General features: G+C 30.6%; 1 protein-coding gene across 3 annotated transcripts in view; it reads right to left on the bottom strand.

Annotated features, from left to right (window-relative positions):
• The window catches only part of LOC140046969 (glycosaminoglycan xylosylkinase-like), a 53,707-nt gene that overhangs the window by 21,382 nt on the left and 8,415 nt on the right, over positions 1 to 23,910 (bottom strand). For all 3 annotated transcript variants that reach the window (XM_072091749.1, XM_072091751.1, XM_072091750.1), the window contains exons 4-6: positions 13,552 to 13,661; positions 11,976 to 12,147; positions 2,137 to 2,328 (exon numbers count right to left, since the gene is read on the bottom strand). In XM_072091749.1, the coding sequence (XP_071947850.1) occupies positions 2,137 to 2,328; positions 11,976 to 12,147; positions 13,552 to 13,661 (474 nt within the window). The remainder of the gene's footprint in view (positions 1 to 2,136; positions 2,329 to 11,975; positions 12,148 to 13,551; positions 13,662 to 23,910) is intronic.

Below are 23,910 nucleotides of genomic sequence, written 5' to 3'. Positions count from 1 at the left end.
TAATAACGTGCGTTCAGACGATTGTACTACTGGCATGGTTGACTGTACCGATAGCCACTTCCCTATTTCAACTCAAAATTAAAGCTTAGTTTCAGAGTATATTAAATCAAAATTTATTCAAATTTTGTTTACTCTTTAAATCTGCTCATAAAATCATTTAGCAAGCTGTTGTGGGTAATCAAGCATTGATGTATTGCTCTGCTCTGCTTTCTAAAATAGAATCTTTTAACTCTTGAAATATTCTCCCCATTCAACTCCTAAAAATTATTTCTTTTTAAACTATCTCCATCAAGAATTTAATGAGATTAATTTGTCTTGAAGATAGTGGATTGATGTTAGGCTTGATATATTGATGGCTGGTTGCAAAAGATCTTCCGAGTCATCCTGATAAATGGGGCTTTAAAACTAGACATTAACATGACTCTCTTTTAATCACCCTGTCTGTCCCATTTCTATATTTACCCATCATATTATGATACATAATCTTCCATGATGAATGTTTTCTGTCGATATCTGTGGACTGATCGATATATGATGTGATATTTTATACTAATCAAGATGAGTACAAACTTAAGAAACACCTTGTAGGTCATTTTATATACATTGAAGAAAAAAGTATCGAAACAATTTGATTAATAAACACTCAGTTTAAATGTCAAACAATAAATTGTACATACAGTGTTTTTATTGAAGGTTGATAAAAGATGTATTCAATAATAATAGTTTTGTCCTATGCATTTATAAATAGTTATAGTGTTAGAGAATTTATTTTGAGGTAAATACTCAATCATTTTGTATTTTGTGTCTCAAAATGTTCGTCTACAGTACCTATGTCAGTTTGTCACCAACTGATTGGGAAGTTTGATTTTCTTGGTTGAATATTTTAAAAACTCTATGGATTCAATTGAATTAAAAAAACAATTATTCTGGGAAATTATTTTGCTCACTTGTGACAAACATTAAAAAATTAAGTTAAAAATACACTAAAAAATAATTTACAATATTTTCATCACAATTTTTTTTGTCGAACTATTTTGATAGAGCAGACAGAGCTTTACAATCATCTACCAAGCCTAAAGGCCCATTTACACTAGGACGATAATGATCGATGATAAATTGACACATATGTGCATTTTCCATACATAAAACTAAAGAAATATAAAAACTTTTCATTCTAGAACTATAGAATAACCATCTATGCTTCCTTTGATGAAAATGATATTTTCACACGTCCAATCAAATGACGTTATGTTATAATAGTTTATTATCATAACGTCAATTAATTGAAATTTAAAAAATATTATTATTATCAAAGACAGCATAAATGATTATCATATAGTTCTAGAACGAAAACCTTTCTAATTTCTTTTGTTTTATGTAAATAAAAATGCATGCTTATGTATCGTCAATCGTTATCGTCCTAGTGTAAATGGGCCTTAGAATGTTTTAAATACATTTACAGAACATACAAATTGCACAAAATTATCTTCTCATTGTAACAGCTGTCGGAATAAATGATTTCCTTTGACAAGATCGCCTAAAATTTATAAACTAACTTACGATACTTATTATTATTATTATATATTATTGTATATTCAGGAATAGCCGCTCCATAATCTCTTTGCTATTTCTTCTTTATATCTATTTTTTCATTATGAAATTATACTAACAAATATCATTTTTATTATTAATAATATAATCATAAAATTTATTTTAATTATCTTAAATATGTATAAAACAATAGGTTAACCAAAACGACATGGACTAATCATTATGACTATAATAACGCAGAACATCAATTCTATATAGACTCTTCCACACATAATGTAACAAATCAAACACTAATAGCAACACCGTATACTCTCTCTAACCATTTTTTCAATCTTCTATCAACTAAAGCCGAAGTATAGTCGTTATCTCGGAACCGTTCTATAGTTACCACCAGGTAGGCTTACTTCATCTAGGCTTCCATGAATGGATGACGAGTTGGGAACAGAAAAGCTAGTAGATTACCCAGTACCGTTTTGATTACGATCAATCGGGAAATTACCTCATAATATATGATTTCTTATAGCGCTCAATATTTATCTTTCTTATGATCTACAGCTACAAGGACTAACAGAATGAATTACTTACCTCTTAGCATTGTCAAGATGCAACATTCTAGCAGTGTCTCCATGCTCTTTGAACGTCTCGTACATGTGTCGGTCAGCGTTGCCAATCAAACTATCAAAGACAGCGGCATCTGTCATGTCAAGAATTAGAGGAAACCTGTTTACTGGATAGTTCCTTTTCACATCCTCACAGTAGGTATCATCATACTCCCACCTATTACAACGCAAAAAACACATACTTAAAATGAAATAAAAAATTATACAAGGTAAGGTTGCTCTTAATTCCATTAGGCTCTGTCTACACTATCAACCTAGCTTTATGTGACAAAGAAGTGTGGTGTGCCCATATATGGACATGATGATGTCATATCACTACCATATTTGGCATCACTACTATATTTGGGCACATCACTATTTGGAACTATATAGTTTGATAGATCACAGAGAGAGTTTTAAAATAATCTATCAATTGAATATTCTATTAGTAGAATCGTGATAACCTATCATTCCTATGTCAATCTTAGCTTATAATAGGCTATGCAACCATAATAGAGTAATGCTGGTCTCTGTACTGTAAATACAGTAATTTTGTACCTCAGTTGCACCACACAGGAAAAAGTAAAATGCCACAACAACAGTACTGTTGTGAAGATTCTAGTCCAATACCCTTTTCATGTTGACTAGTAAACTCCAGAGGAACACAAACTAGGGCACACACACCAGGGCACACACACAGACAGTATACAGATGACGTCCCACAGTAAATTATGTAAACTCAAATAAGTTTGATAATTAACATTATACAAACTCTGAAATATTTGAGGCAAGCCATTATGATTCTATATTTCATTTTTTTTTTTCATTGTCAGGAATAAAGCATATTTACTGTGATATATTAAGCATTCAAGGGATGGAAAAAATAAATTTTTAAAAAGATTTTTTTTTTAATAGAATGATAATATATACGCATTAGGAAGTAATGGACTTTTCTACTGCATGTTTGAATGCGTGAATTCCACAGCTTCTGTTTGATAAAACCATTCTGACGGCAATGTAAAATAAGTATGTAAATTAGGACGGACACGTAGTACAATATTGTAAAAGTATATCACTCTCATTATTATGCTTTTAAACATTAAATGAACATAAAAGCTATATAGTATTGGTCACCTAAGTTAATAATACTGTTAATAATACTGTTAATAATACTGTCTGTTCTTGAATGAACTCTAGGTACAAAAATATTGCATTACCATATTTCAGTGCAATTTATGGATGGTGTATACTGTAGCCTTTCACAATGTACCTTGGATAACTTTCTGTCTATACAATAAATTGTATCAGAATAACATGCTTTAAATTTTCACACCATAAACTTTTCACAACTATTTGCAAATCAAAGTGTGTATTTGCCTCGTAAAATAAAACGGGTAAAGACAAATTGAGACTCTAATCTATCTATCTATGTTTCAATCTCATTTTCTAATTTCCTTAATAGTGAACCTTAATCATGGCACAGGTTCATACACTTTCTTAGAAGGTAATTTCCTAGACTTTAAATGACCTTTCTATTACTTTTGAACAGTTTTACATGATAGGTTAACATTCCATTCCATATAGTAAAATAAGAAAATAATTGTATAAATGATACAATACAACTGCAATCGCACTGAATTACTTCATTAAAAATCTTACAGAAAACTTAGAAAGGAAAATCTACTGCTGAAACTTCTCAAAATAAAAGTCCAGTGCGATATATTGCTTTTGCAATTGCTTCAAATCCAATGTTTTTCTGGGATTTCAAGGACCCATTTGAATCCTGGTACACTGTGTAGGTGTAAACCATGAGTGTACTGGTACTGGTACTGGTTCAAATAATCTTCTCACAGAGACATCTGGTAGCCATTGACTTGAAGTTGGCATTTGGATGTTACTTTTAAATGTACAGTATGAGAGTGACTATTACTAAATTGCACAGTCACAAAACAACTGTGTACATTTACAGAAATCAACAATATAGAACATGTACTCAGAATTATACTCGAAAAATTAAAAAATATATCTATTTTTAGTTTGGTATTATGGGCAAAAACTATATATTTCTAACTAACAATAGATATGAAATAGTAATTAACAGTTTGATTAGTTTAATTAAACTTGCTTTTTGTATTCATTCCTGTCTTGAATTCCATTGCCTAAACAGTACCTTTATTATTATTATTGATTAATGTACCTCTATTTTTTAGCCCAGCTGATAACATACAAAACATAGCAAATAGTACTAAATGTATGTGGTTTTCGGTGAATGAAATTTCAACAAAGGTAAATGAAATTTCAACAAGGAGATATGCATTTAAGGAATACCTCGTGTAAATACAAATTAAAATCGATTTGTCACCTCAGGCTCAAGTCTTCTATATATAAATTTACGTAAGGGCAAAATTCGGTAAATCGCGCCTTACTTCTAGAATTTTCACTCGATGGTATGTAAAGTTGGTTCGTACTTTCGGTACTGATTTTAACCGCCTGATGTAACCCTGTTTACTAATTAAATTGAGTTAGATAATTAGTTATTGACGATTAAAACGAATTTAGGTTCAAAGATTTGCCCCAAATAGGGGTGTTTTCCGATCGTGGTATACACTGTCTAATGGATGTCCATCTTGAAAAATACCCGCCAAAAAAATGCGAGGAGGCTTCGCATTTTTCTATCTCCTCCTACGATAATTGTTTTTAATAGCTGAAAACCGGTTGAACAGCTAGAGTACACCATCATAATGTTGAAGACAGGCCGATTTTCTTTAAAAAATACTATTTTGATAGATTTAATATACGATTATACAAATGTATTGATTTGCGATGAATGGAACATCCCAATCTCTCAGTCTGCCAGAGTTCGGTTTAACACAAGTACTGCAGGTAAATTTATGAGCCCTTGGTTTAACACATACGGTAGGTAAATATATGGGCCCTTTGAGAATAAACTTGCAATACTTTGACAATACTGTAAATACCTATTAACTATTTTTCATTTGAATCGAACATTTCTTACTGTGAATGTTCGTACTGTTAGATGTAATATAAAAATATATACAAATAAACTTTATTACTGAGACTGTGGATAGGCTCTACTGTTAGATATACAAATAAACTTTATACTGACAGTTCCTTCTCAACGTTTGTATTAATTAATAATTACCAAAAATATAAACGTCGTAGTGGTGTATCGTGACATGTACTTTAATATTTCAATCGATTATGACAGTGACAGTTTTAACAAAGTATTAAATCGCAAATGTTTTAGGCCTACTGTATTTAGAGGTATATTATTTATAGGCCTATAAAACATGAACAAAATATTTCGTTACTCAGTGGATAAAGAATATATTTAAAAATTGTTCCTCTTTGTACCTATCCGCTTTCCCATCCCTCAACCCTAATGTTACATAGCGAGGAGGCTTCGCATTTTCCTATCTCCTCCTACGATAATTGTTTTTAATAGCTGAAAACCGGTTGAACAGCTAGAGTACACCATCATAATGTTGAAGACAGGCCGATTTTCTTTAAAAAATACTATTTTGATAGATTGCTAGAGTACACCATCATAATGTTGAAGACAGGCCGATTTTCTTTAAAAAATACTATTTTGATAGATTTAATATACGATTATACAAATGTATTGATTTGCGATGAATGGAACATCCAGTTTGGTTTAACACAAGTACTGTAGGTAAATTTATGAGCCCTTGGTTTAACACATACGGTAGGTAAATATATGGGCCCTTTGAGAATAAACTTGCAATAGGTTCGGAAAATGTTAAAAACCAATTTCTATTATTTGAATCGGTAAACAGTTTCCATTTATTATACATTGATAATGAAACATGAAATATTCCTATTTATGTCCCTCGAGGTTCATTACAATTTATATTTAGTAGTCCCACGGACTTCATCTTAGCCACTCCCCCGAGTGCTAAGGCCAAATTTATGATACCTTACTTTCTATGTAAGTTTAGTTACAGTTAGTTCTTGACGATAATACAACGAATTTAGGTTACACCCTTCGGCCGCGAAAACGTTTCTGTACAAATATGATACCGATTGGCTTTATTTCATTCAACAGCGACCATAATCTCGCCAATTACAGGATAGATAAACTATTTTATTATTGATGTGCTTATAAATTAAGACTCATGTAAACAGCTTGATTACATCATTTTACAGACAAACGAAACTTTTTTAAACCTACTGTTTCAATAACTGAGTATAATACTGTATACGTTTTCATAAGTAAGTGCATATACATTTTCGTGTTTTCATTGACGAGATTGTAATAGTAACTTCAGTAACTATTACAGTACTTATTTATTATACGACACAAGACAATTGTATCTGACAGGTACGTACATTATTCTAAAAAATAAGTCTAGATAGATCCCTTGGGCGTCATAAATCACAGGCCAACAAATCAGTACTCATGACAGAAATTCGACCCAGTTTGGTTCACACAAATGTTTACAGGAAGTTCAACACCACAACCGATGATTTGCCCTAAATATTTAGGTAGACTACAGTTTAATTTTTCACTGAATAGGAGCTTGAATTTCCGATTTCCATTTCGCAGAATGTCTAGGTCTATTTATTTAGTTTGGTTCTTATAATATAAATACAATCAACTTTATTACTGCGGTTCCATCACCACCACCACGTGCCGCCGCCCAATTCCCGTACATACATTTCCATTTCTCCCTAATTTCTTTAATCCACATAAATTAATTGTCCTTTATGGAATCCAGTATTGGTTTTGTTGTCTCTATTTCTGAATACCCCAATTAGGGGGACACTTCCGTTTTTGTTTAGTGTCCCAAAAAAGTCCCCGTCCGTGGATTCTACTGTATTCGAGAACCATCTGTGAGCACCCCTAGATGGTACGCGAGCGAAGCGAGCGTGCCATCTAGTAATTGTAATTTATCCTTTCTAAAAGTTCTTTAAATGAACTGTTCACCTGCAGCATTTGAGCTTATGCAAGATCAGGAGTTTAGTAATGAGAAGAATGATAAAGAAAATCATTGCGGTCTTCTTGTAAATAGTTGTAAGCTGCAGGGTGACTTGTGCTCTGATCGAGCTTGTGGAAACAGTTTGGACCAACTACATTCATCAAATCTATAAGTAGTATCAAAATGTTTCCTGAACATAAGTAAACCAATTATTCACTGTTAACCTCCAAGGGAAAAAGAGAATAGGAAATAAATCTTGCGGACTTTCAACAGTCCATTAATTACATTTTCAGAACCATGTTATCTGTTTTGTATTTTAGTACGGTCAAGAATAATATATCAGAAGAATGAACAATCCGTGATTTCCTTGTAACGCTAATTTTTGTTTACTGTACTACTGTAATTGCATTTGATTGTAATTAAATTCATGAAGGATGAATAAATTCAAAATAGGTGTACAGTAATATCTCCATAACAAACATTTTTAATTTCCTCCTTCTCCAGGTTAGTCTTTGTTTGCAAATTTTGATAATGTATTTTAATAAAAAAAAAAAGATATTTTTACCTTCTAAGACCTTCTTAAAACATTTTTACTGACTGGTTCACAATCACATTAAACTTAATGAAATTTCAATAGCATACCTTTCGAACACTTAAAAAAATTACAACACAGAAAATTACGGGCCTTCAAAATTAAACAATGCTGCAAGCAATGTGTCCAGACAAATTGTGATTAGTTATGGAATTTTAAAAAGAATTTTAATAACACCTAATGTAAAGGTATCATCAAGGTTAAAAACAAACAATCTAAAAAAATTAGTATTTAAGTTATTAAAATTTTCTTTGAACAGGATACAGTAGAACAACTGCTTTGAAACAACTATATTCAGACGAGCGCCAACGGTGAGCGGAAAACCGCGTAGCTTATCTCACATAGGATCTGTATCTATCCTGAACAAAAATCATATGTTCGTTCCATGTTTTGTGTAAATGGTCATAAGAAATAACTATATTTTTATTATTGCTACCGCTCATCTGTGTAAATTGGCCTTTAAGGGGAAACTTTCCAATAAAATGAACAAAACCGGAGCAATCAGGTGGACATGCTAATAAGTTTGTACTGTAGTTTGTTTTTTAAATTATTTCAAAAAAGGCAAGAACAACTTCCTCTTTAATAAAAATGTTTTTAATGTTATTGATTGATCCAACAAAAGTGTTTTTTTCTATATTTATTAAAATTATTGTGTGTTTTTACAAAATTGTTTTTACTATATTTATTAATATTATTGTGTATTTTTTGTGTGCATATGCCTATTATTTTGTACTACTAGAACTAATCGTTGAGGAGATCCTTGGAGCAGTGCTAAAATTAATGGCTGATGTGCCCTGCCACTTGACTCAACTTTCTTTAATTTTAAAAATACTATTTTACTACTCATTCACAGACCAGTAATATACAAATAAGTTTATGAATGTAATGGTACAAATAATGGCATGAGTTGAGTGAGGAAATGAGAAAACTATTTTATAGTGCATATACTATTGCATTTATTTAAGTGTCAATAACAATGATCTCCCCTTCCTAAACCCCTAGCAACACATTCATACAGTATATCACAATGTTCCTATCATAATTATAAATTGATATTTAGTTAAATGACCTTCTAACCAGCTGGTATATGCAAATTAAACCATAATTATACCACTCTCTTACACAGAAGCCACTTTCTACTGATAACTTTTTTATATTAAATTAATTGATGATAATTGGGTGTGAATAATTAGCACAATTAAACACTTTACACCAGAAGGGGCAGCTGAATTATGAGAATCTAATGCACCCCTGTGAATTTAACATTTAGACCATAAGGAGATGGAGAAATGAAGAAGGTAACAGTAATAGTAAAATAATATATAAATAATGAATGGTTATGAGTTGAATGGTGAAAACATTTGGCAGTTTTATTTGAGGAAAATTAAACAGTAGGACAGTAAGGTTTTCAATTAATATATTTTCCACCTTCGACCAATCCAAAAATTCAATAATATTTTGTTCTAGAGTAAACTTTATGAAATTAATCAGTATGGCATATGTTATTATACTTAGCATTAAAAAAAAGAGTTAAAATGCATTATGCAATATTCAATATATAATTAAGTGTCAATAATTGAAATGAGAATAAAATAAAGCGAAAAACAAAAAATTAATCAACTGCTTCTACCTTGAAAAAATGCCATACAAAAATTACAGCAGCAGCATCCTTTTAATGCATCCAAATAGAAAATTTTAAAAAAACATTTAAAATATAACAACATATACGAATATAAAACAGTCAATATAGTGGTTAGATGTATAAGAACATTAAAATACTGTACTGGGATAATATCATGATTGGGACATTATGCTGGTTGCCATCTAGTCATAGACTTGTCTTTCAATCAACTGACAAGCAATAAGGTATTGGTAGTTTTGACAACAGATATTCAACATTGCATAAATCATCTGTAAATAGTTGTCAATGGGTTTTTTTTTGTGAGCATAGAATGTATATTACCATCAGTGGCTGAAGCCAGTCATTGCCTTATGAACAGATAACTCATTAAGACAAGAACAAATAGATATTATACTTTTGTAGCCTTCATACATTTGATAAATTCCCTGCATAAGATAGATAATTCATTCCATTAACTACTACGTAGTGCAGTATATCTTTTTGTCAAGTTTGTTTGTCTTCAATTAAATGTTTTTTGTTTGTCTGCTGTTTAGAGATCTTTTTTATTAATATCAAAGTACTATAGACAGAAATAGACACTGTTTTTTAAATATAATTTTTTATTTAAATTGTTTTTTAATGATACTTATTTGTGCATGTAAAATATTTATATAACCTGTGTATGTTTGCAATTTGTTATTGTAAATTTCTTTTTTCCGGTTTCAAGTGGACAAATATGGAATATAAATAAGAGGTGTATCACACAATAAAAGATAAAATGCAGTTGTTTTTATCTATAAAATTGCAAAAAGTACTGCTCTGTTACTGTACTGCTGTTTCGACATTTAAATATGTCTACAAAATTGTTTGATACAGTTCTAGTTCCATATTTTATTCTGTCTTTCTTATTATTAAATAAAAAAATATTTGAACATCTACTGAAATACAGCAAATTACTGATGTACTTAAACAATTATGCAAAGTAATTTGATGCCGAGAAAATTATTTGGAAAGAATGAAAAATAGTGTTGCATATAGTTATATGGAAAATAAATATTTATTAAAATCTTTCTATTGAAAATATTTAAAAATAAAGAATGAAAAAAAGTATTTTCATTGTGCATCTAAATTTATGAACTATTAAAAGTGTTATTAGCTGAGACAATAGACTAAATGTCGCCAGTAAAAAATATAATAATGTAATGAAAATTGTAGCAATTTAATATAAATTTTTATTTCTCCAATTAAGATCCTTGGGGATTAAGAAATAATTATGGTGATGTTGAGATAAAATACAATTTTAATTGATGATTTAGTAAAAAAAAAAATTTTTTAATATACTTTAAAGCATCAATGACTTACTAATGTCTTAAACATACTCAAATAACACCATTTAAGCCTACCAGAGTTCAAACTAAACAGTCAAGAAACGGTCATCTTTGTTTTGCCTATATCTTTAAAACCAAATTAAGCTTTCACTCATACAAATATTTGTGGAGACCCTGTGGTCACATTTACCAATCACACTTACCTAAAGTTCACTTATTTTAAAGTTAAGCTCTTTCTACACTATCAAACTAGTTTGACAAAAAAAGTGTTATGTGCCCAAATATGGTAGTGATATGACATCATCATGTCCGTATATAGGCGCATCACATTTTTTTGTCACATAAACTTTGATAGTATAGACAGAGCTTTAGTAGTAGCATAAAGTTTGTTTGTGTGAATCAAAAGGGTCAGCTTATACGCATGCATATTTATGGTTCTATCTTCCAAATCCCTTTCTGCGACAAATTCTAGTACCTTGAGGTTTTTGTTTTAACTTTTTGCAAAGCGAAAAAATTTGCAACCAATAGTAGCTATTCGTTTTTGTAGTGGAAAGGGCAGTGCAATTTTTTTTCTCTGCAAAATGTTGCATTTGCGTGGAAACATTAGCTTAGTGGAAGAATATTATCTAAACATTTAACACTAGTCTTCAAGCAGACATAAAAACTGAGTTTTACAAATTTTAAACACTTTCTAAAAATTGTCAGCTCAATACAACATCGCAAACGGTGATGTTTGAGAACATACTAAGTCTGACATTTTGTTGTGAGTTAAGAAGTTGCGAGTATTTGATAAGAAATGGCTATATTGACACCGTTTATAAATTACAAATCAATAATATTTTTTTAATATTTTAAATGCTCGTTGATACAGTTTATTAACCATAAAACTACACTATGGAATTTGGAATTAGATTTTATAGGTAATTACTAATATAAATGATGCTACATTAAAATTTATTACGATAATAAAATAAATGTTGTCAACTATTAAATAAATAGATACCTTTCTATAATGGTATAACAGTGTAGATAATGATATAAAAACAACACAGATTTTCTTCATATAGTATGTGTGTAGTAATAAAATGAATTTTGGGTAGATAGAAATTTTGCAAATGTTTTTAATCCAAATGTACCTTGATTAGCGGGGAGAAAAATGTCCTTGTTTTATTGTGCACTACATAACGCCTTAATATGCTACTCATTGAATGAGGCAGTGTGAGAAAAAGTCAGAAGAGGTTTGATTCCTTACCATATTATGCCTTCTGATAAAATAAGTTGAATAGAAAAATGTAAATTATTTACATTTTTCATTATGTTTACCTTGCTTGAACCCCTTCCTTGTAAGTTCTACTCCAGGGGTGGCGCCAACGTCGCAGTGCCATTTTCTTTGGTAGCCATAATGTCACTGAGCCTTCCATGATTTCACCTTCAGCACATGCTGGTTCCAACGGCGTACAGTAGAAACATTTACCATAAAAACATTGGTTGCCATCTAGATAATTAAAACTATATCTCATTAAACAATCATCACATGCTGGATTGAAAATGTAATTACTTTAATGTAACCAATTATATATACTATGGCGAGTTAAGTGGCTGAGCAGTTAAGCCTGAGGCACCACAAACTGTACAATCGGCACAGTTTGAATGTTCACCTCAACCATAGTTTTGATGGTAGAACAAGTTTTCTGTGATAAGGGCCTGGTTTCTCCAGTGGATAGTAGCAGTACAGGTGTTAATTGTCCAGGCACAGTTGTCCAGGGTACAGTTGCCCAGGAAGTAGTTTTCAAGGGATAGTTGTCCAAGGTACAGTTGCCCAGGGAGTAGTTGCCCATGTGTTAGTTGCGCTGCCCAGGTGTTAGTTAAGTACAGGTGTTAATATTACAGGTGTTAGTATTACAGGTGTTAGTTTCCAATAGGAATAGTTGCCTGGGGTACAGTTGTCCAGGGAGTAGTTGCCCAGGGAGTAGTTGTACAGGTGTTAGTAGTACAGGTGTTATTAGTACAGGTGTTATTAGTACAGGTGTTATTAGTACAGTGTTAGTAGTACAGTGATAGTAGTACAGGTGTTAGTAGTACAGGTGTTAGTAGTACAGTGATAGTAGTACAGTGATAGTAGTACAGTGGTTAGTAGTACAGGTGGTTAGTAGTACAGGTGTTAGTAGTACAGGTGTTAGTAGTACAGGTGCTAGTAGTACAGGTGCTAGTAGTACAGGTGCTAGTAGTACAGGTGCTAGTAGTACAGGTGCTAGTAGTACAGGTGTTATTAGTACAGGTGTTATTAGTACAGGTGTTAGTAGTACAGGTGTTAGTAGTACAGGTGTTAGTAGTACAGGTGCTAGTAGTACAGGTGCTAGTAGTGCAAGTGCTAGTAGTGCAGGTGTTAGTAGTACAGGTGTTAGTAGTACAGGTGTTAGTAGTACAGGTGTTAGTAGTACAGGTGTTAGTAGTACAGGTGTTAGTAGTATAGGTGTTAGTAGTACAGTGATAGTAGTACAGGTGTTAGTAGTACAGGTGTTAGTAGTACAGGTGTTAGTAGTACAGGTGTTAGTAGTACAGGTGTTAGTAGTACAGGTGTTAGTAGTACAGGTGTTATTAGTACAGGTGTTAGTAGTACAGGTGTTAGTAGTACAGGTGTTAGTAGTACAGGTGTTATTAGTACAGGTGTTATTAGTACAGTGTTATTATTAGTACAGGTGTTATTATTAGTACAGGTGTTATTATTAGTACAGGTGTTAGTAGTACAGGTGTTAGTAGTACAGTGATAGTAGTACAGGTGTTAGTAGTACAGGTGTTAGTAGTACAGGTGTTAGTAGTACAGGTGTTAGTAGTACAGGTGTTATTAGTACAGTGTTATTATTAGTACAGGTGTTAGTTGTACAGGTGTTAGTTATACCTCTGTATATAAATGTCTTCATTAGTTCATCAGTAGCAACAGGAATGATTTCTTTTGTCAAATTGACAATTCTACCAACAACTAATGGAGCAAATCTGAATCCTAATATCCTGAAATGATACAAAGGTTTAAAATGTGTAAAGCATAATATAGATAAAAACAAAGGGAAAAAAAGATTCTATATGTTCATTATAATTTTACACAGGGCCAATTTCTATTGAGCAGGAAACTATTATTTTAGAATTAAAAAAAAAAACTTTTTTCTATTGATTCTTAGTCTCTAAAAAAAACCAAATTGTAATATACAGTATACAAGACATTACCATTAGTTACGACTGTTATGAAACAACCATTCATATTGAAATTTAAATTAAATTTAATTCTCTTGCATCCTGTTACAAACATTATTTTCTCATATTCATAATATCTAAATCTATAAATAATTCAATCTTAAATCAGTTTAAATCTAATTTATTTTATGAGCAACAAAAAAGAGATATTACCTTATAATATTTATAATATAGGATTAATGATATAATGTGTGCATACTCATTGTCCATTAACTGTGTCAGAATTACGTAAAACAAATTCCCTTTACGAGATTTTATAGTTCAATGTATACACTTTTAAGTGGATAGATACGTTAAATGATAATGACAATTCTTCATTCTGATTTTATGCATCATGTTTTCAGGTACAGTTGTACCAGTTTTGCTTAAGTCAAGGTAGAAAGTGATTAATAAGTATAAAGTTATAAAGTGGAAGCTATTTATTAACCACTTCTGTTTAAACTGACTTTAGAACCAAGTTAAGGTTTTTTTTTCCAATTATTGTACAGAAACATTTCATTCTTAGCCATTATCTGAAACAAACTTAAATTAATACCCTTAACATTTTTTCTGAGAGCTTAAAAACAAAAATTAAGGAAAAGTTAAGATAAGAATAAGCAGGGAGTTGTTATTAGATAACAACTCCCTGGAATAAGTAACAGAGAAAAAGAAGAGTTATCAAATCTTTATGTAATTACGGTATATCAATGATACAGATATGTAAACTCCAAGAAAAATGATATTATGTAATATAATAATTGTAATGCTTTAAAGGTTACAGGAGCTTTGTCAAATAAATCGGGAAATTTCCAATTCTTGGACCAAAATAAATCGGTTACTTACAGAATTAATTTGGGATTACAGCAGAGTAGTAAAAGTTACTAGAAAAATTTATTTGTGCGAATCAATGCCCACAAATCAGAGCCCAGGAATGTTTGATGCATTTGATTAGATTTATTTATTTCCCAGAATGTATGATTTTTTTTTATCGATTTACATAGTGGAAAACAAACATATCTTTCCTGAATCTACACAACCTTGTCACAACAAAATATCTGTTTTTTTACTATTAAAGTAGTGGTTTTATAATGCATTTTAAAGCATAGAAAATATACAGTATTTTAAATTTAAAAAAAACAGTTTGCAAAAGAATCCAGTTCGTTTTATTAGGTGACAGACAATAATAATGCTACAGATGGCGGTACGGTGAAACAATGTGATTTTTCAGTCATGCTATACATCACAGAAGTTTTGATACAGAAATAATACGCGGGTCAGTGCAAGGAAATTGATGATGTCCATCAACATCATAGAAAAAAGATATTATGTAAAAGAATAGATTGGACAAGGATGCCATCAGAATCATCGAAAAAAAAAAATCGATAACCACAGCAGCGCAAATCACGGAATAAAACAGACACATCACTAAGCTACATTGAATTACAGTCTCACAAAAATTGTAAATTTTCTTTTCATAATTCGAGGGGTTAAAATTCAGAACATTATTTCAACTGACACAAAACCTGCTATGCCCCTAAAGCATTTTCATACGTGTCATTGAGATTTCAAAGTAATACTTCTTTTACAACATAACACCACATTTGTCTAATATAGTAATACCGTCTTGAGATGAGTATATTAGCATAGAAATGCATCGATCAACACTGAATGGCGTTGGAATGATCTTTGTTTTATTTTGCAATCAAAGAGTACATCAAAGAAACAGATTTCTAAGTCCCACCAGGAATTCCAGCAAGGGATCATGTCAAAACTGTTGTACTGCAGTTACTGCAGTACCTACATTCTGCAATAAAATGGCTTTTAATTTGTTTCACTGTGTTAAAGTTAATGATTCGGCCACCAGAAATAAATGAGAATATCCTATTTGTATTAAACTGAATTAATATAATTCAATGTAATAATTACAACAGAATGAATTTTGATGTGGTCCCTTAGTTCAATGTTTGCTGTTTTTAAGCTAATAAACTTTCTTCTGAGAAAGCTTTTTACAAATTATTGATACAAAATTAGAAAATCTGTAAATTATAAGCATGCCAAAAATGGAAGTTGAAAAATCAGCAACAAATTAGAACAAACTGAACATAGATTATTTAAGAATATATAGTTTGTATTCTATAAATATTAATTTACAAACAGTATAACTAAACTAAACATACTTGATTAAAACAAGGTGTAATAATTAACAATTTAAATTATAATATTTTCCAAACACTTTTTAAAAATTCATATTATTTTTAATGTTTTTGAATATTTTGGATGTTGTTTTTTTATTTATTTTAATAATACAGTATCTTCCCATTTCTCATATGATTTTGCGGCAAAAAAAGGTAGGCAATTGCAGACATGCCACCATTTTCTACATTAGATGTTATTGTCTTTATAACTTTTGTCTTGTTTATTTAAAACTTGGAAGGGGGGGGGGGGTTAAGGCTAATTTACACAGTAAGCGGTAAATGTAAGCGAAAAACCGCGTGGCTTTTCCCATTTACACAGCGTGCGGAGTTCGCGAACGGAGTGGTGGAAAGTAGGTGCGTGTAGGCCCCGAGGCTAATGCATGTTACAGTCACTGCTGGCCTGGATGTGACTGACTGTCAGTAGGCCTAGCACACACAGATCTGAGTTTTAGAGACTTGTTGCCTAATAACGTACTAAAATGTATATTTTCTTTCACTATCCTTATACAAACAATTATTCACGTCGTAGGTGTTTGTATTTCTGAATAAGAAGAAGTTGCAAACTAGGCTAGGCCTACTACGGCACTCGTATTTATTGTCGTCTTTGACTCGACGGACGCAAAAAAAAGTTGTTGATAGATGACGTCATTTCAATCATATCGTTGGTTGGTTTTTTACTTTAAAAACTGTATATTAATATATTTTTTTCTATTTAAAAATTATCTGAATATTTATTAAGTTGTAATTTACAATTTTTTTTTCCAATTTCATATTTTTCATGCCCGTTTTACTATTAAGAATGTCAGTATTATAAGTTTCCATACAAGAAAAACTCAACAAATATTATATGCTGCCACCTAGCTAGATGTAAAGAACATTTTTAACAAAAACAAATCAAGAAAACATGATTTTTGCCAAAGAAAGTTAAATAATGTATTAAACATTTGATATTGGTTTTAAAAAAAAAATATCAATTACCCTTGTATATGGTAATACATTTTTATGACACTGACACCTGTTCCAATATGACCTGTAACATTTATATTTTAATGACAAATGTATACATTATCTTTAATGGTTGAATAACAATGTCTTTTGTGTGTGCTATTAATGTTTTGTGAGGACAAACGATCGCGAAAATTGAAGTTGTGTAAAAATAAAATATTAAACAGAAAACTTAATCCATAGTTTAGAATGAAAATGTTGCTATTTTTATTTTAAAATATTCTATTTTTCATCAATTAGGAATAGAATCTGTGGAATTTTTTCTCAAAATCTTTCCATTTATCTTGTGTTGTCAATAACATCAAAATGACATTGTAGAATTTATTATAACATTTTAATGTTTTTTTTTATTTTAATGACAAATGTATACATTATCTTTAATGTTTGAATAACAATGTTTTTTTGTGTGTGCTATTAATGTTTTGTGAGGACAAACGATCGTGAAAATTGAAGTTGTGTAAACAAAAAAATATTCTACAGAAAACTTATAATCCTATGAAAATGTTGAAAATTTATATTTTAAAATAAATGGAGGAGAACATTCAAAATAACATTTGATTTTTCATCAATTAGGAATAGAATTGTTGGAATTTTTTTCAAAATCTTTCCATTTATTTTGCGCTGTCAATAACATCAAAATGACATTGTAGCATTTATTACAACATTTTAATGACATGTGGAAAATCTCTCAAATTCACAAGTTTTCATAATTCTTCACTGCCTCATTCTCATTAAAAAGTAGTAATTCATGCTATAATAAATGTTATATTCAGCATCAGTAACAATCAATGCAATTTGCAAATGAAAAAAAATCATAATGTTGAGTTTAGTTTATAATTTGTCGATGGTAACAGCAACAGAGCTGTGTTTTCAACAAATGACATTTAAATGACATACCATCATGATTGTTATTAAGTAGAATTTTACATCATTGACATTTTGGAAGACTGTTCCATGACGGAATTTAAATTACCATTACATTTTCTTCCCTCTGTTTATTAAAAAAAGAGTTTAATGTGAATCATGAAAGTTAAAAAGATATAAATTCTGAAGTACTGTATACTATTGAAATAGACTGGAAAATTTTTTGGGGAAAATGAATCATTATTAGTATTAAAAGTAACAATCCATTAAAGAGAAAATGGTGTTAAAAAAAAGAAAAAAACTGGTATAAACATTGTGGTTGAAAAAGCATCCAACATTTCAAAATTTATTATATTCTTGGCATAAAAAAAATCAATCAAAAATTGTTCATTACTGTAATTTGCATTATTTTATTGGACTGAACTTATAAAATGTATTATGATGACTACAACTGCTAAATGAATACAAAACCATCAAAATACATAAAAAAAAAGACAGACAGACATACGTCACATATCAAAAGAAAAAATCGTCTGATCATTTGGTTTGAAGATACTACAAACAAGAAATAAGATCATACGGACAAACTACTATGTATATTTTATCCTTTTTCTGTTGTAACAATTAAGTCTTCATACTAAAACCACACCTGTGAAATAAATACTTACAATGTATAATCTAGATGAATGAAACAAATGTCATTATTGACAGTTGTCTCTGTAGGTTTATGAGAACCTATAAATTAAGTAGGTTTACAGTATATAGAAGAAAAATTTCAGTCACTTCTTTAGTATTTCCTACTACAACTGTCTGAAATTCCTATCAATCTATGGTACATATCATATACAGTAGCGGACAGACAGAATACACTTTTAACATTGCATTCTGGCAGCCCATTGTACTGTAACTGCAAACCAATGAACGTGTAGGGCCTAATCCATTTTTTAATATTGAATTTGATATTAAAGCAATGAACCCATATGATACATATAAGTACACATTGCTAGTGAGTGCCTGGAGAAAAATAAGTTTGTTATGAAATGTATTGATATTAGAGGCAGATTCAATAGGGGACTTGTTAGCCATCATATCATAAGACCCTGTCTACACTATCAAACTTGATGTGACAAAAAAATGTGATGTGCCCATATGGACACGATAATGTCATATCAAAAAGAGAGAAAAGGTTTAAATTGTTAATGGAGCATTGTTCTATTGCAGTTACTGCAGTAACTACATTATTTTGTTGCAATAACAATTACCCTAAAAAAGCTTGGTGTTGCCTGAAAATGGTTCTATTCTATATTTAAAGAACCTAATTGCTGCAGTTACTGCTGTACAATAATTTTAACACTGTCTATTATAATTCATTAAACGTTCACAAAAGATTCCAATGAAACTGAAAATCGTACTAATCTAATTCATTCTGAAGAATAAAACGTGATTAATTATCTCAATAGTTCAAAAGATTGGCAAATCTTTGCATCATTTACTAATGGGTGTCGCAAATGAGGGGTTCTACTATATATAAAAACAGATTTATAAAGTAAACAAAGTCTAATTGCTGCAGTAACTGCTGTACAATAATTTTAACACGGTCTATTATATATAATTTATTAAACGTTCAGAAAAGATTCCAATGAAACTGAAAATCGTACTAATCTAATTCATTCTGAAGAATAAAACGTGATTAATTATCAAAATAGTTCAAAAGATTGGCACATCTTTTCGTCATTTACGAATCAAATACATGTGCCTAGTTCACATTTTTGGTCAATTCAAGATCGTAATTAAGTTAAGCTCACGTACTGGTATATGCAATTGTGTCACCATAATTTACTTAAATGTCACTATAAAAATATTGAATAACTATGGAGCGAAACTATGTCAGCGACATGAATTTAAGGTTAGAAACTAGTGGTTAAACATGACAAATTTGGTGATTGTTATCATGGGAACAATAAAATATTTATATTTACTATTACTAAACTCAATTGTAGTCAAACATTTATTACTAATATATCTACAAGGTACAGTATGCATGTTCAACAGTATCTGTCATGTCTCCCTCTTTCAAATGCAACTTAAATATGTGCTACCTTCCATCCTATGCTATTATAAAAAACTTGGGCATGAATAGAAACCAATAGCTAAACTGACAAAAATAAATGGGCCTTAATGCAATTCATGGTACTAAGAATAAGATTCCTTGGGCACATTCTCCGTGTGCCACAGGACCCGCAAGAACATACGCTCTCTATATACTAACTCATAGCAAAAGGAGGCTTAAACGTCCTTGAACATCTTATTCAGCCTATGTTCAACATGTTCTAGGGTACAATCTAGGGTACAAACAATCAAGCATGATATAAGCTGAACAAATAGCCTCACTTGCCCATAGATCGAAGTGCTTGGAAAAGTCTGCTCCTCAGCCGAAGGATAGATAGATAGATAGATAGATAGGTATTAATTTTAATTTCTACTATTCTTTTTCTACTTAACATTATCTCGTAACCCTCCCTTTTTCTTTGTGGTACAGTATTTTACACTATAGACACATGCTATGTATTATGTGTCAACACATACCCTGAATTATTAAATTAGTTATTTTTGTCTTGGCTGTGTGAAATGGATCACATGAACAATATCACCAAGATGAATTCATGACCTAGTTCTAAATCAGATTGTAGGACAGTAATTGTTTCCTCATAAATCAAAAATAAATAATCGCAACAGAATGTTATAGTATGAATTAAACATTATTATTAACAAATCAAAATACTTTTCAGACACAGAAACCTCTAAAGCTTGGTTCCCACTAAAACAGTGTAACGCAAGCCCAACAAGTAAAAAGTGACAGTTAGAATAATCCATCCCTTGTGATTGGTCAAATTACTGGTCAGTGGCATTGTGCATATGTCCTGTGTTACATCCTAGTATTCCTTGGGACATTAATGTGGGAAACTTTTCCATGGATTTAACTCTGAGGCCTCCACATTAAGGGGGAAGTTTGTGAGGTGCAGAAAATATCTTGTACATTTACAAGTAGAGTTGTTTGTATACAACTATCTTTATGCATAAAAAGTGGAATAAATACAATAATATCACGAAGTACTAGACTTGACTGGCCTCCAGGAAGAATTATTTTATGTATTTAATAATTGATGAATAAAGATAAAGAATACTACTATTAAATATCTCATATTATACATTAAGAGTCGAATAAATTCAATAAGACAGTCGCCAAGTATTTATTGAACTGAAAACCGGATTGTTTTTGTCTTATTTAAGCCCCAAGCATAGAAGAATTTCTATCAAAAATTTAGAAAGCAATTTAAACAACAAACAGTATTTTTAATTTATCTCTAGTAGTACTCTTAACAAAGATGATATAATAACCTACGTCATTTTTATTATTACAAGCCTGGTGGTGGCTTCATAAAAATAAAAACCAACTTTAAAGAACTGGGAACAGAAATAATTTACTCTAGATTACTGTATATCTCGGTTTATAGGTTAATTAACAAAATAAATTTCAAGAGACGTGTGAAAATCTATTCAATTTGGAAAATGTTTACGTATTCATGGTTGTTTTTCCCCAGCCTATGGTTAAAAACAACTTTGATATCATTGGAAAGGAACATTAATGTTTTGATCTTTGAAAATACTGTCATTATTAACATTTAGAAGAGCCATAATTATTAGAGTGAATCACAAAGTTGTTGTCATTTTTACCACCAATGTGAAGTATAACGAGCAACATACAACTTTGAACTTTTTCTTATTTTTTTTAAATTTAATTTCGCATTGACATAATTTTTTGGCAAAAGACTTTTAATCAATTTAATGTCCTATTATTTCAATACAACCACTGTTAATTTAAACTATGTTTTCCACTATGCAATGTTTCTACAGAGAAAACAAATCGTGCTACATTTTTATCATTTTCCACTATGCAATGTTTCTACAGAGAAAACAAATCGTGCTACATTTTTATCATTTTCCACTACAAGAATGAATAGCTATAATTCTCATTGCGATCTTATGTCTCATGTCTTAGACTTTTTTGCATAAACAGTCATGAACATGTGGCAACTCATTTTTTTAAAGTATGATTGGTCGCATAATGTTTTCATTCTTAGAAACCATGCTTAAAGGCCAATTTACACCGTCGAGCGGTAACGGTAACAGGTAAAGGTGAGCGGAAAACGCAAAAATAAAATCTACTCTATATTTCTTATGACCATTTTACACAGAACGCGGAGCGAATGGGTGGTTGAGCGGAAATCCGCTAAGGATAGAAATCGCATACAAGCACCTAATTTCCGCCACGCCACACAGCTCGCAAATTCTGTGAGCTGTGTAAATTAATGGGAAAAGCCACACATTTCCGCTTGTCTTATAGGCCATAATGTACATTGTTTCTACTAGATAAAACTTCTCCTTTAACATTCGATATTTTTACTATCATTTATGGTCTCATCTACATTTCCAGCAAAAGCACATTAAAAGGTAATCAGGAGAATTTCATGCATTGATTACAGTTCATCACAGAAAAAAAAAATCCAAGAAAACGATAATAAAAGAAATCAAAGATCAAAGATCACACAAAATTCATAAATGAATGTGCAATCTAGTATAAAGCAACAGCATCACTTCAGAATTCATTGTTTGTTAGCAAGATAAAGAGCATCAGTATTAAATTAATTTGCTTTTTGTATTTTATATATTTTATTCTTGATAATGAAAATAGTTTGGATACGATAAAATAGTGAAGACAGATAATTATAAAATTGTTGTTCTATAATGAACAAAACATAAGATATACCATAAAGTAGGCCAACTACTGTATGGTACAATCTAATTTGAAATATTGAAACCTCACCAAAAAAACAAATTATCTGTGCACAAAAAATAGGAGTGTTGTTGTTAATATTAAAGACATCTAAAGCTCTGTCTACACTATCAAACTTTATGTGACAAAAAAATGTGATGTACCCATATATGGACATATAGCACTACCATATTTGTGCATACTGTATCACTTCCATATTTGGGCACATCACACTTTTTTTTATAAACTAGGTTTGATAGTGTAGACAGAGCTTAAGAATAAAAGTAGGTCCCCGAAGTGTGCATGTGTTTATTGCAGCAACCTTCCTCACATTAAGCAATGTATGAACTTCATTTAAAGATAATCTGAATGAGCTTTTTAAAAAATTATACACAGTGGATTTTGTATGATGTAATAAAAAGCTGACATCAAAAGCTTTCAAATAGACCAGTTTTCTAGTGTGTTGTGTATATAGTTTAAAAGCTTCATGATTTTAACACGCTCATGTTCGCATTTAAATTGGCTATATATAATACTTTTTCAACACTTGCACTATCACTGTTGCTTAGATGTAAAAACGCCCTGGGCAAGTCAGTTGACTTTCTTTAAAAGTGCCTGGTGGGCTAGAATGAAATCTGAACCGCAGATAACCAAGAATAATTATTAAGTATAACATGGCTTTCAATGTATTTTGTTGTAATCTTCTGAATTTGTATAATAGTATAAAATTTTTTTTATATTTCTTGCCAGTTTCAAATATATTTCCATTTTAATTTTTATATTATACTATGGACAATAAAATAATATCAGTATCAGTATGGCATGTGATCTTCAAGCTTATTAAAAAAATATAAATCAATTTTTGATTTTGTATAATTATTATAAAATAGATGTTTTTAAATATTTTTTAAAAACTTATACCAAGCCTACATAAATTATGATGCTAATGACAAATTATGTTAATAACATTAAACAATGGAATAGTAACCACAGTATAACTACTATTAGGAATAAGTACCATATACTGTATTAAAGAGATGGTATAAAATACCACATAAAAATATAAAAAAATCTTTCATGATAAATAAAAATATTGCTAAAATCTGAAGAAAAACTAGCTATACGTTTATTA

Source organism: Antedon mediterranea, chromosome 4 (genome assembly GCF_964355755.1).
Source record: "Antedon mediterranea chromosome 4, ecAntMedi1.1, whole genome shotgun sequence".
Lineage (NCBI taxonomy): Eukaryota > Metazoa > Echinodermata > Crinoidea > Comatulida > Antedonidae > Antedon > Antedon mediterranea.
This window is presented reverse-complemented; position numbering and strand designations above follow the sequence as displayed.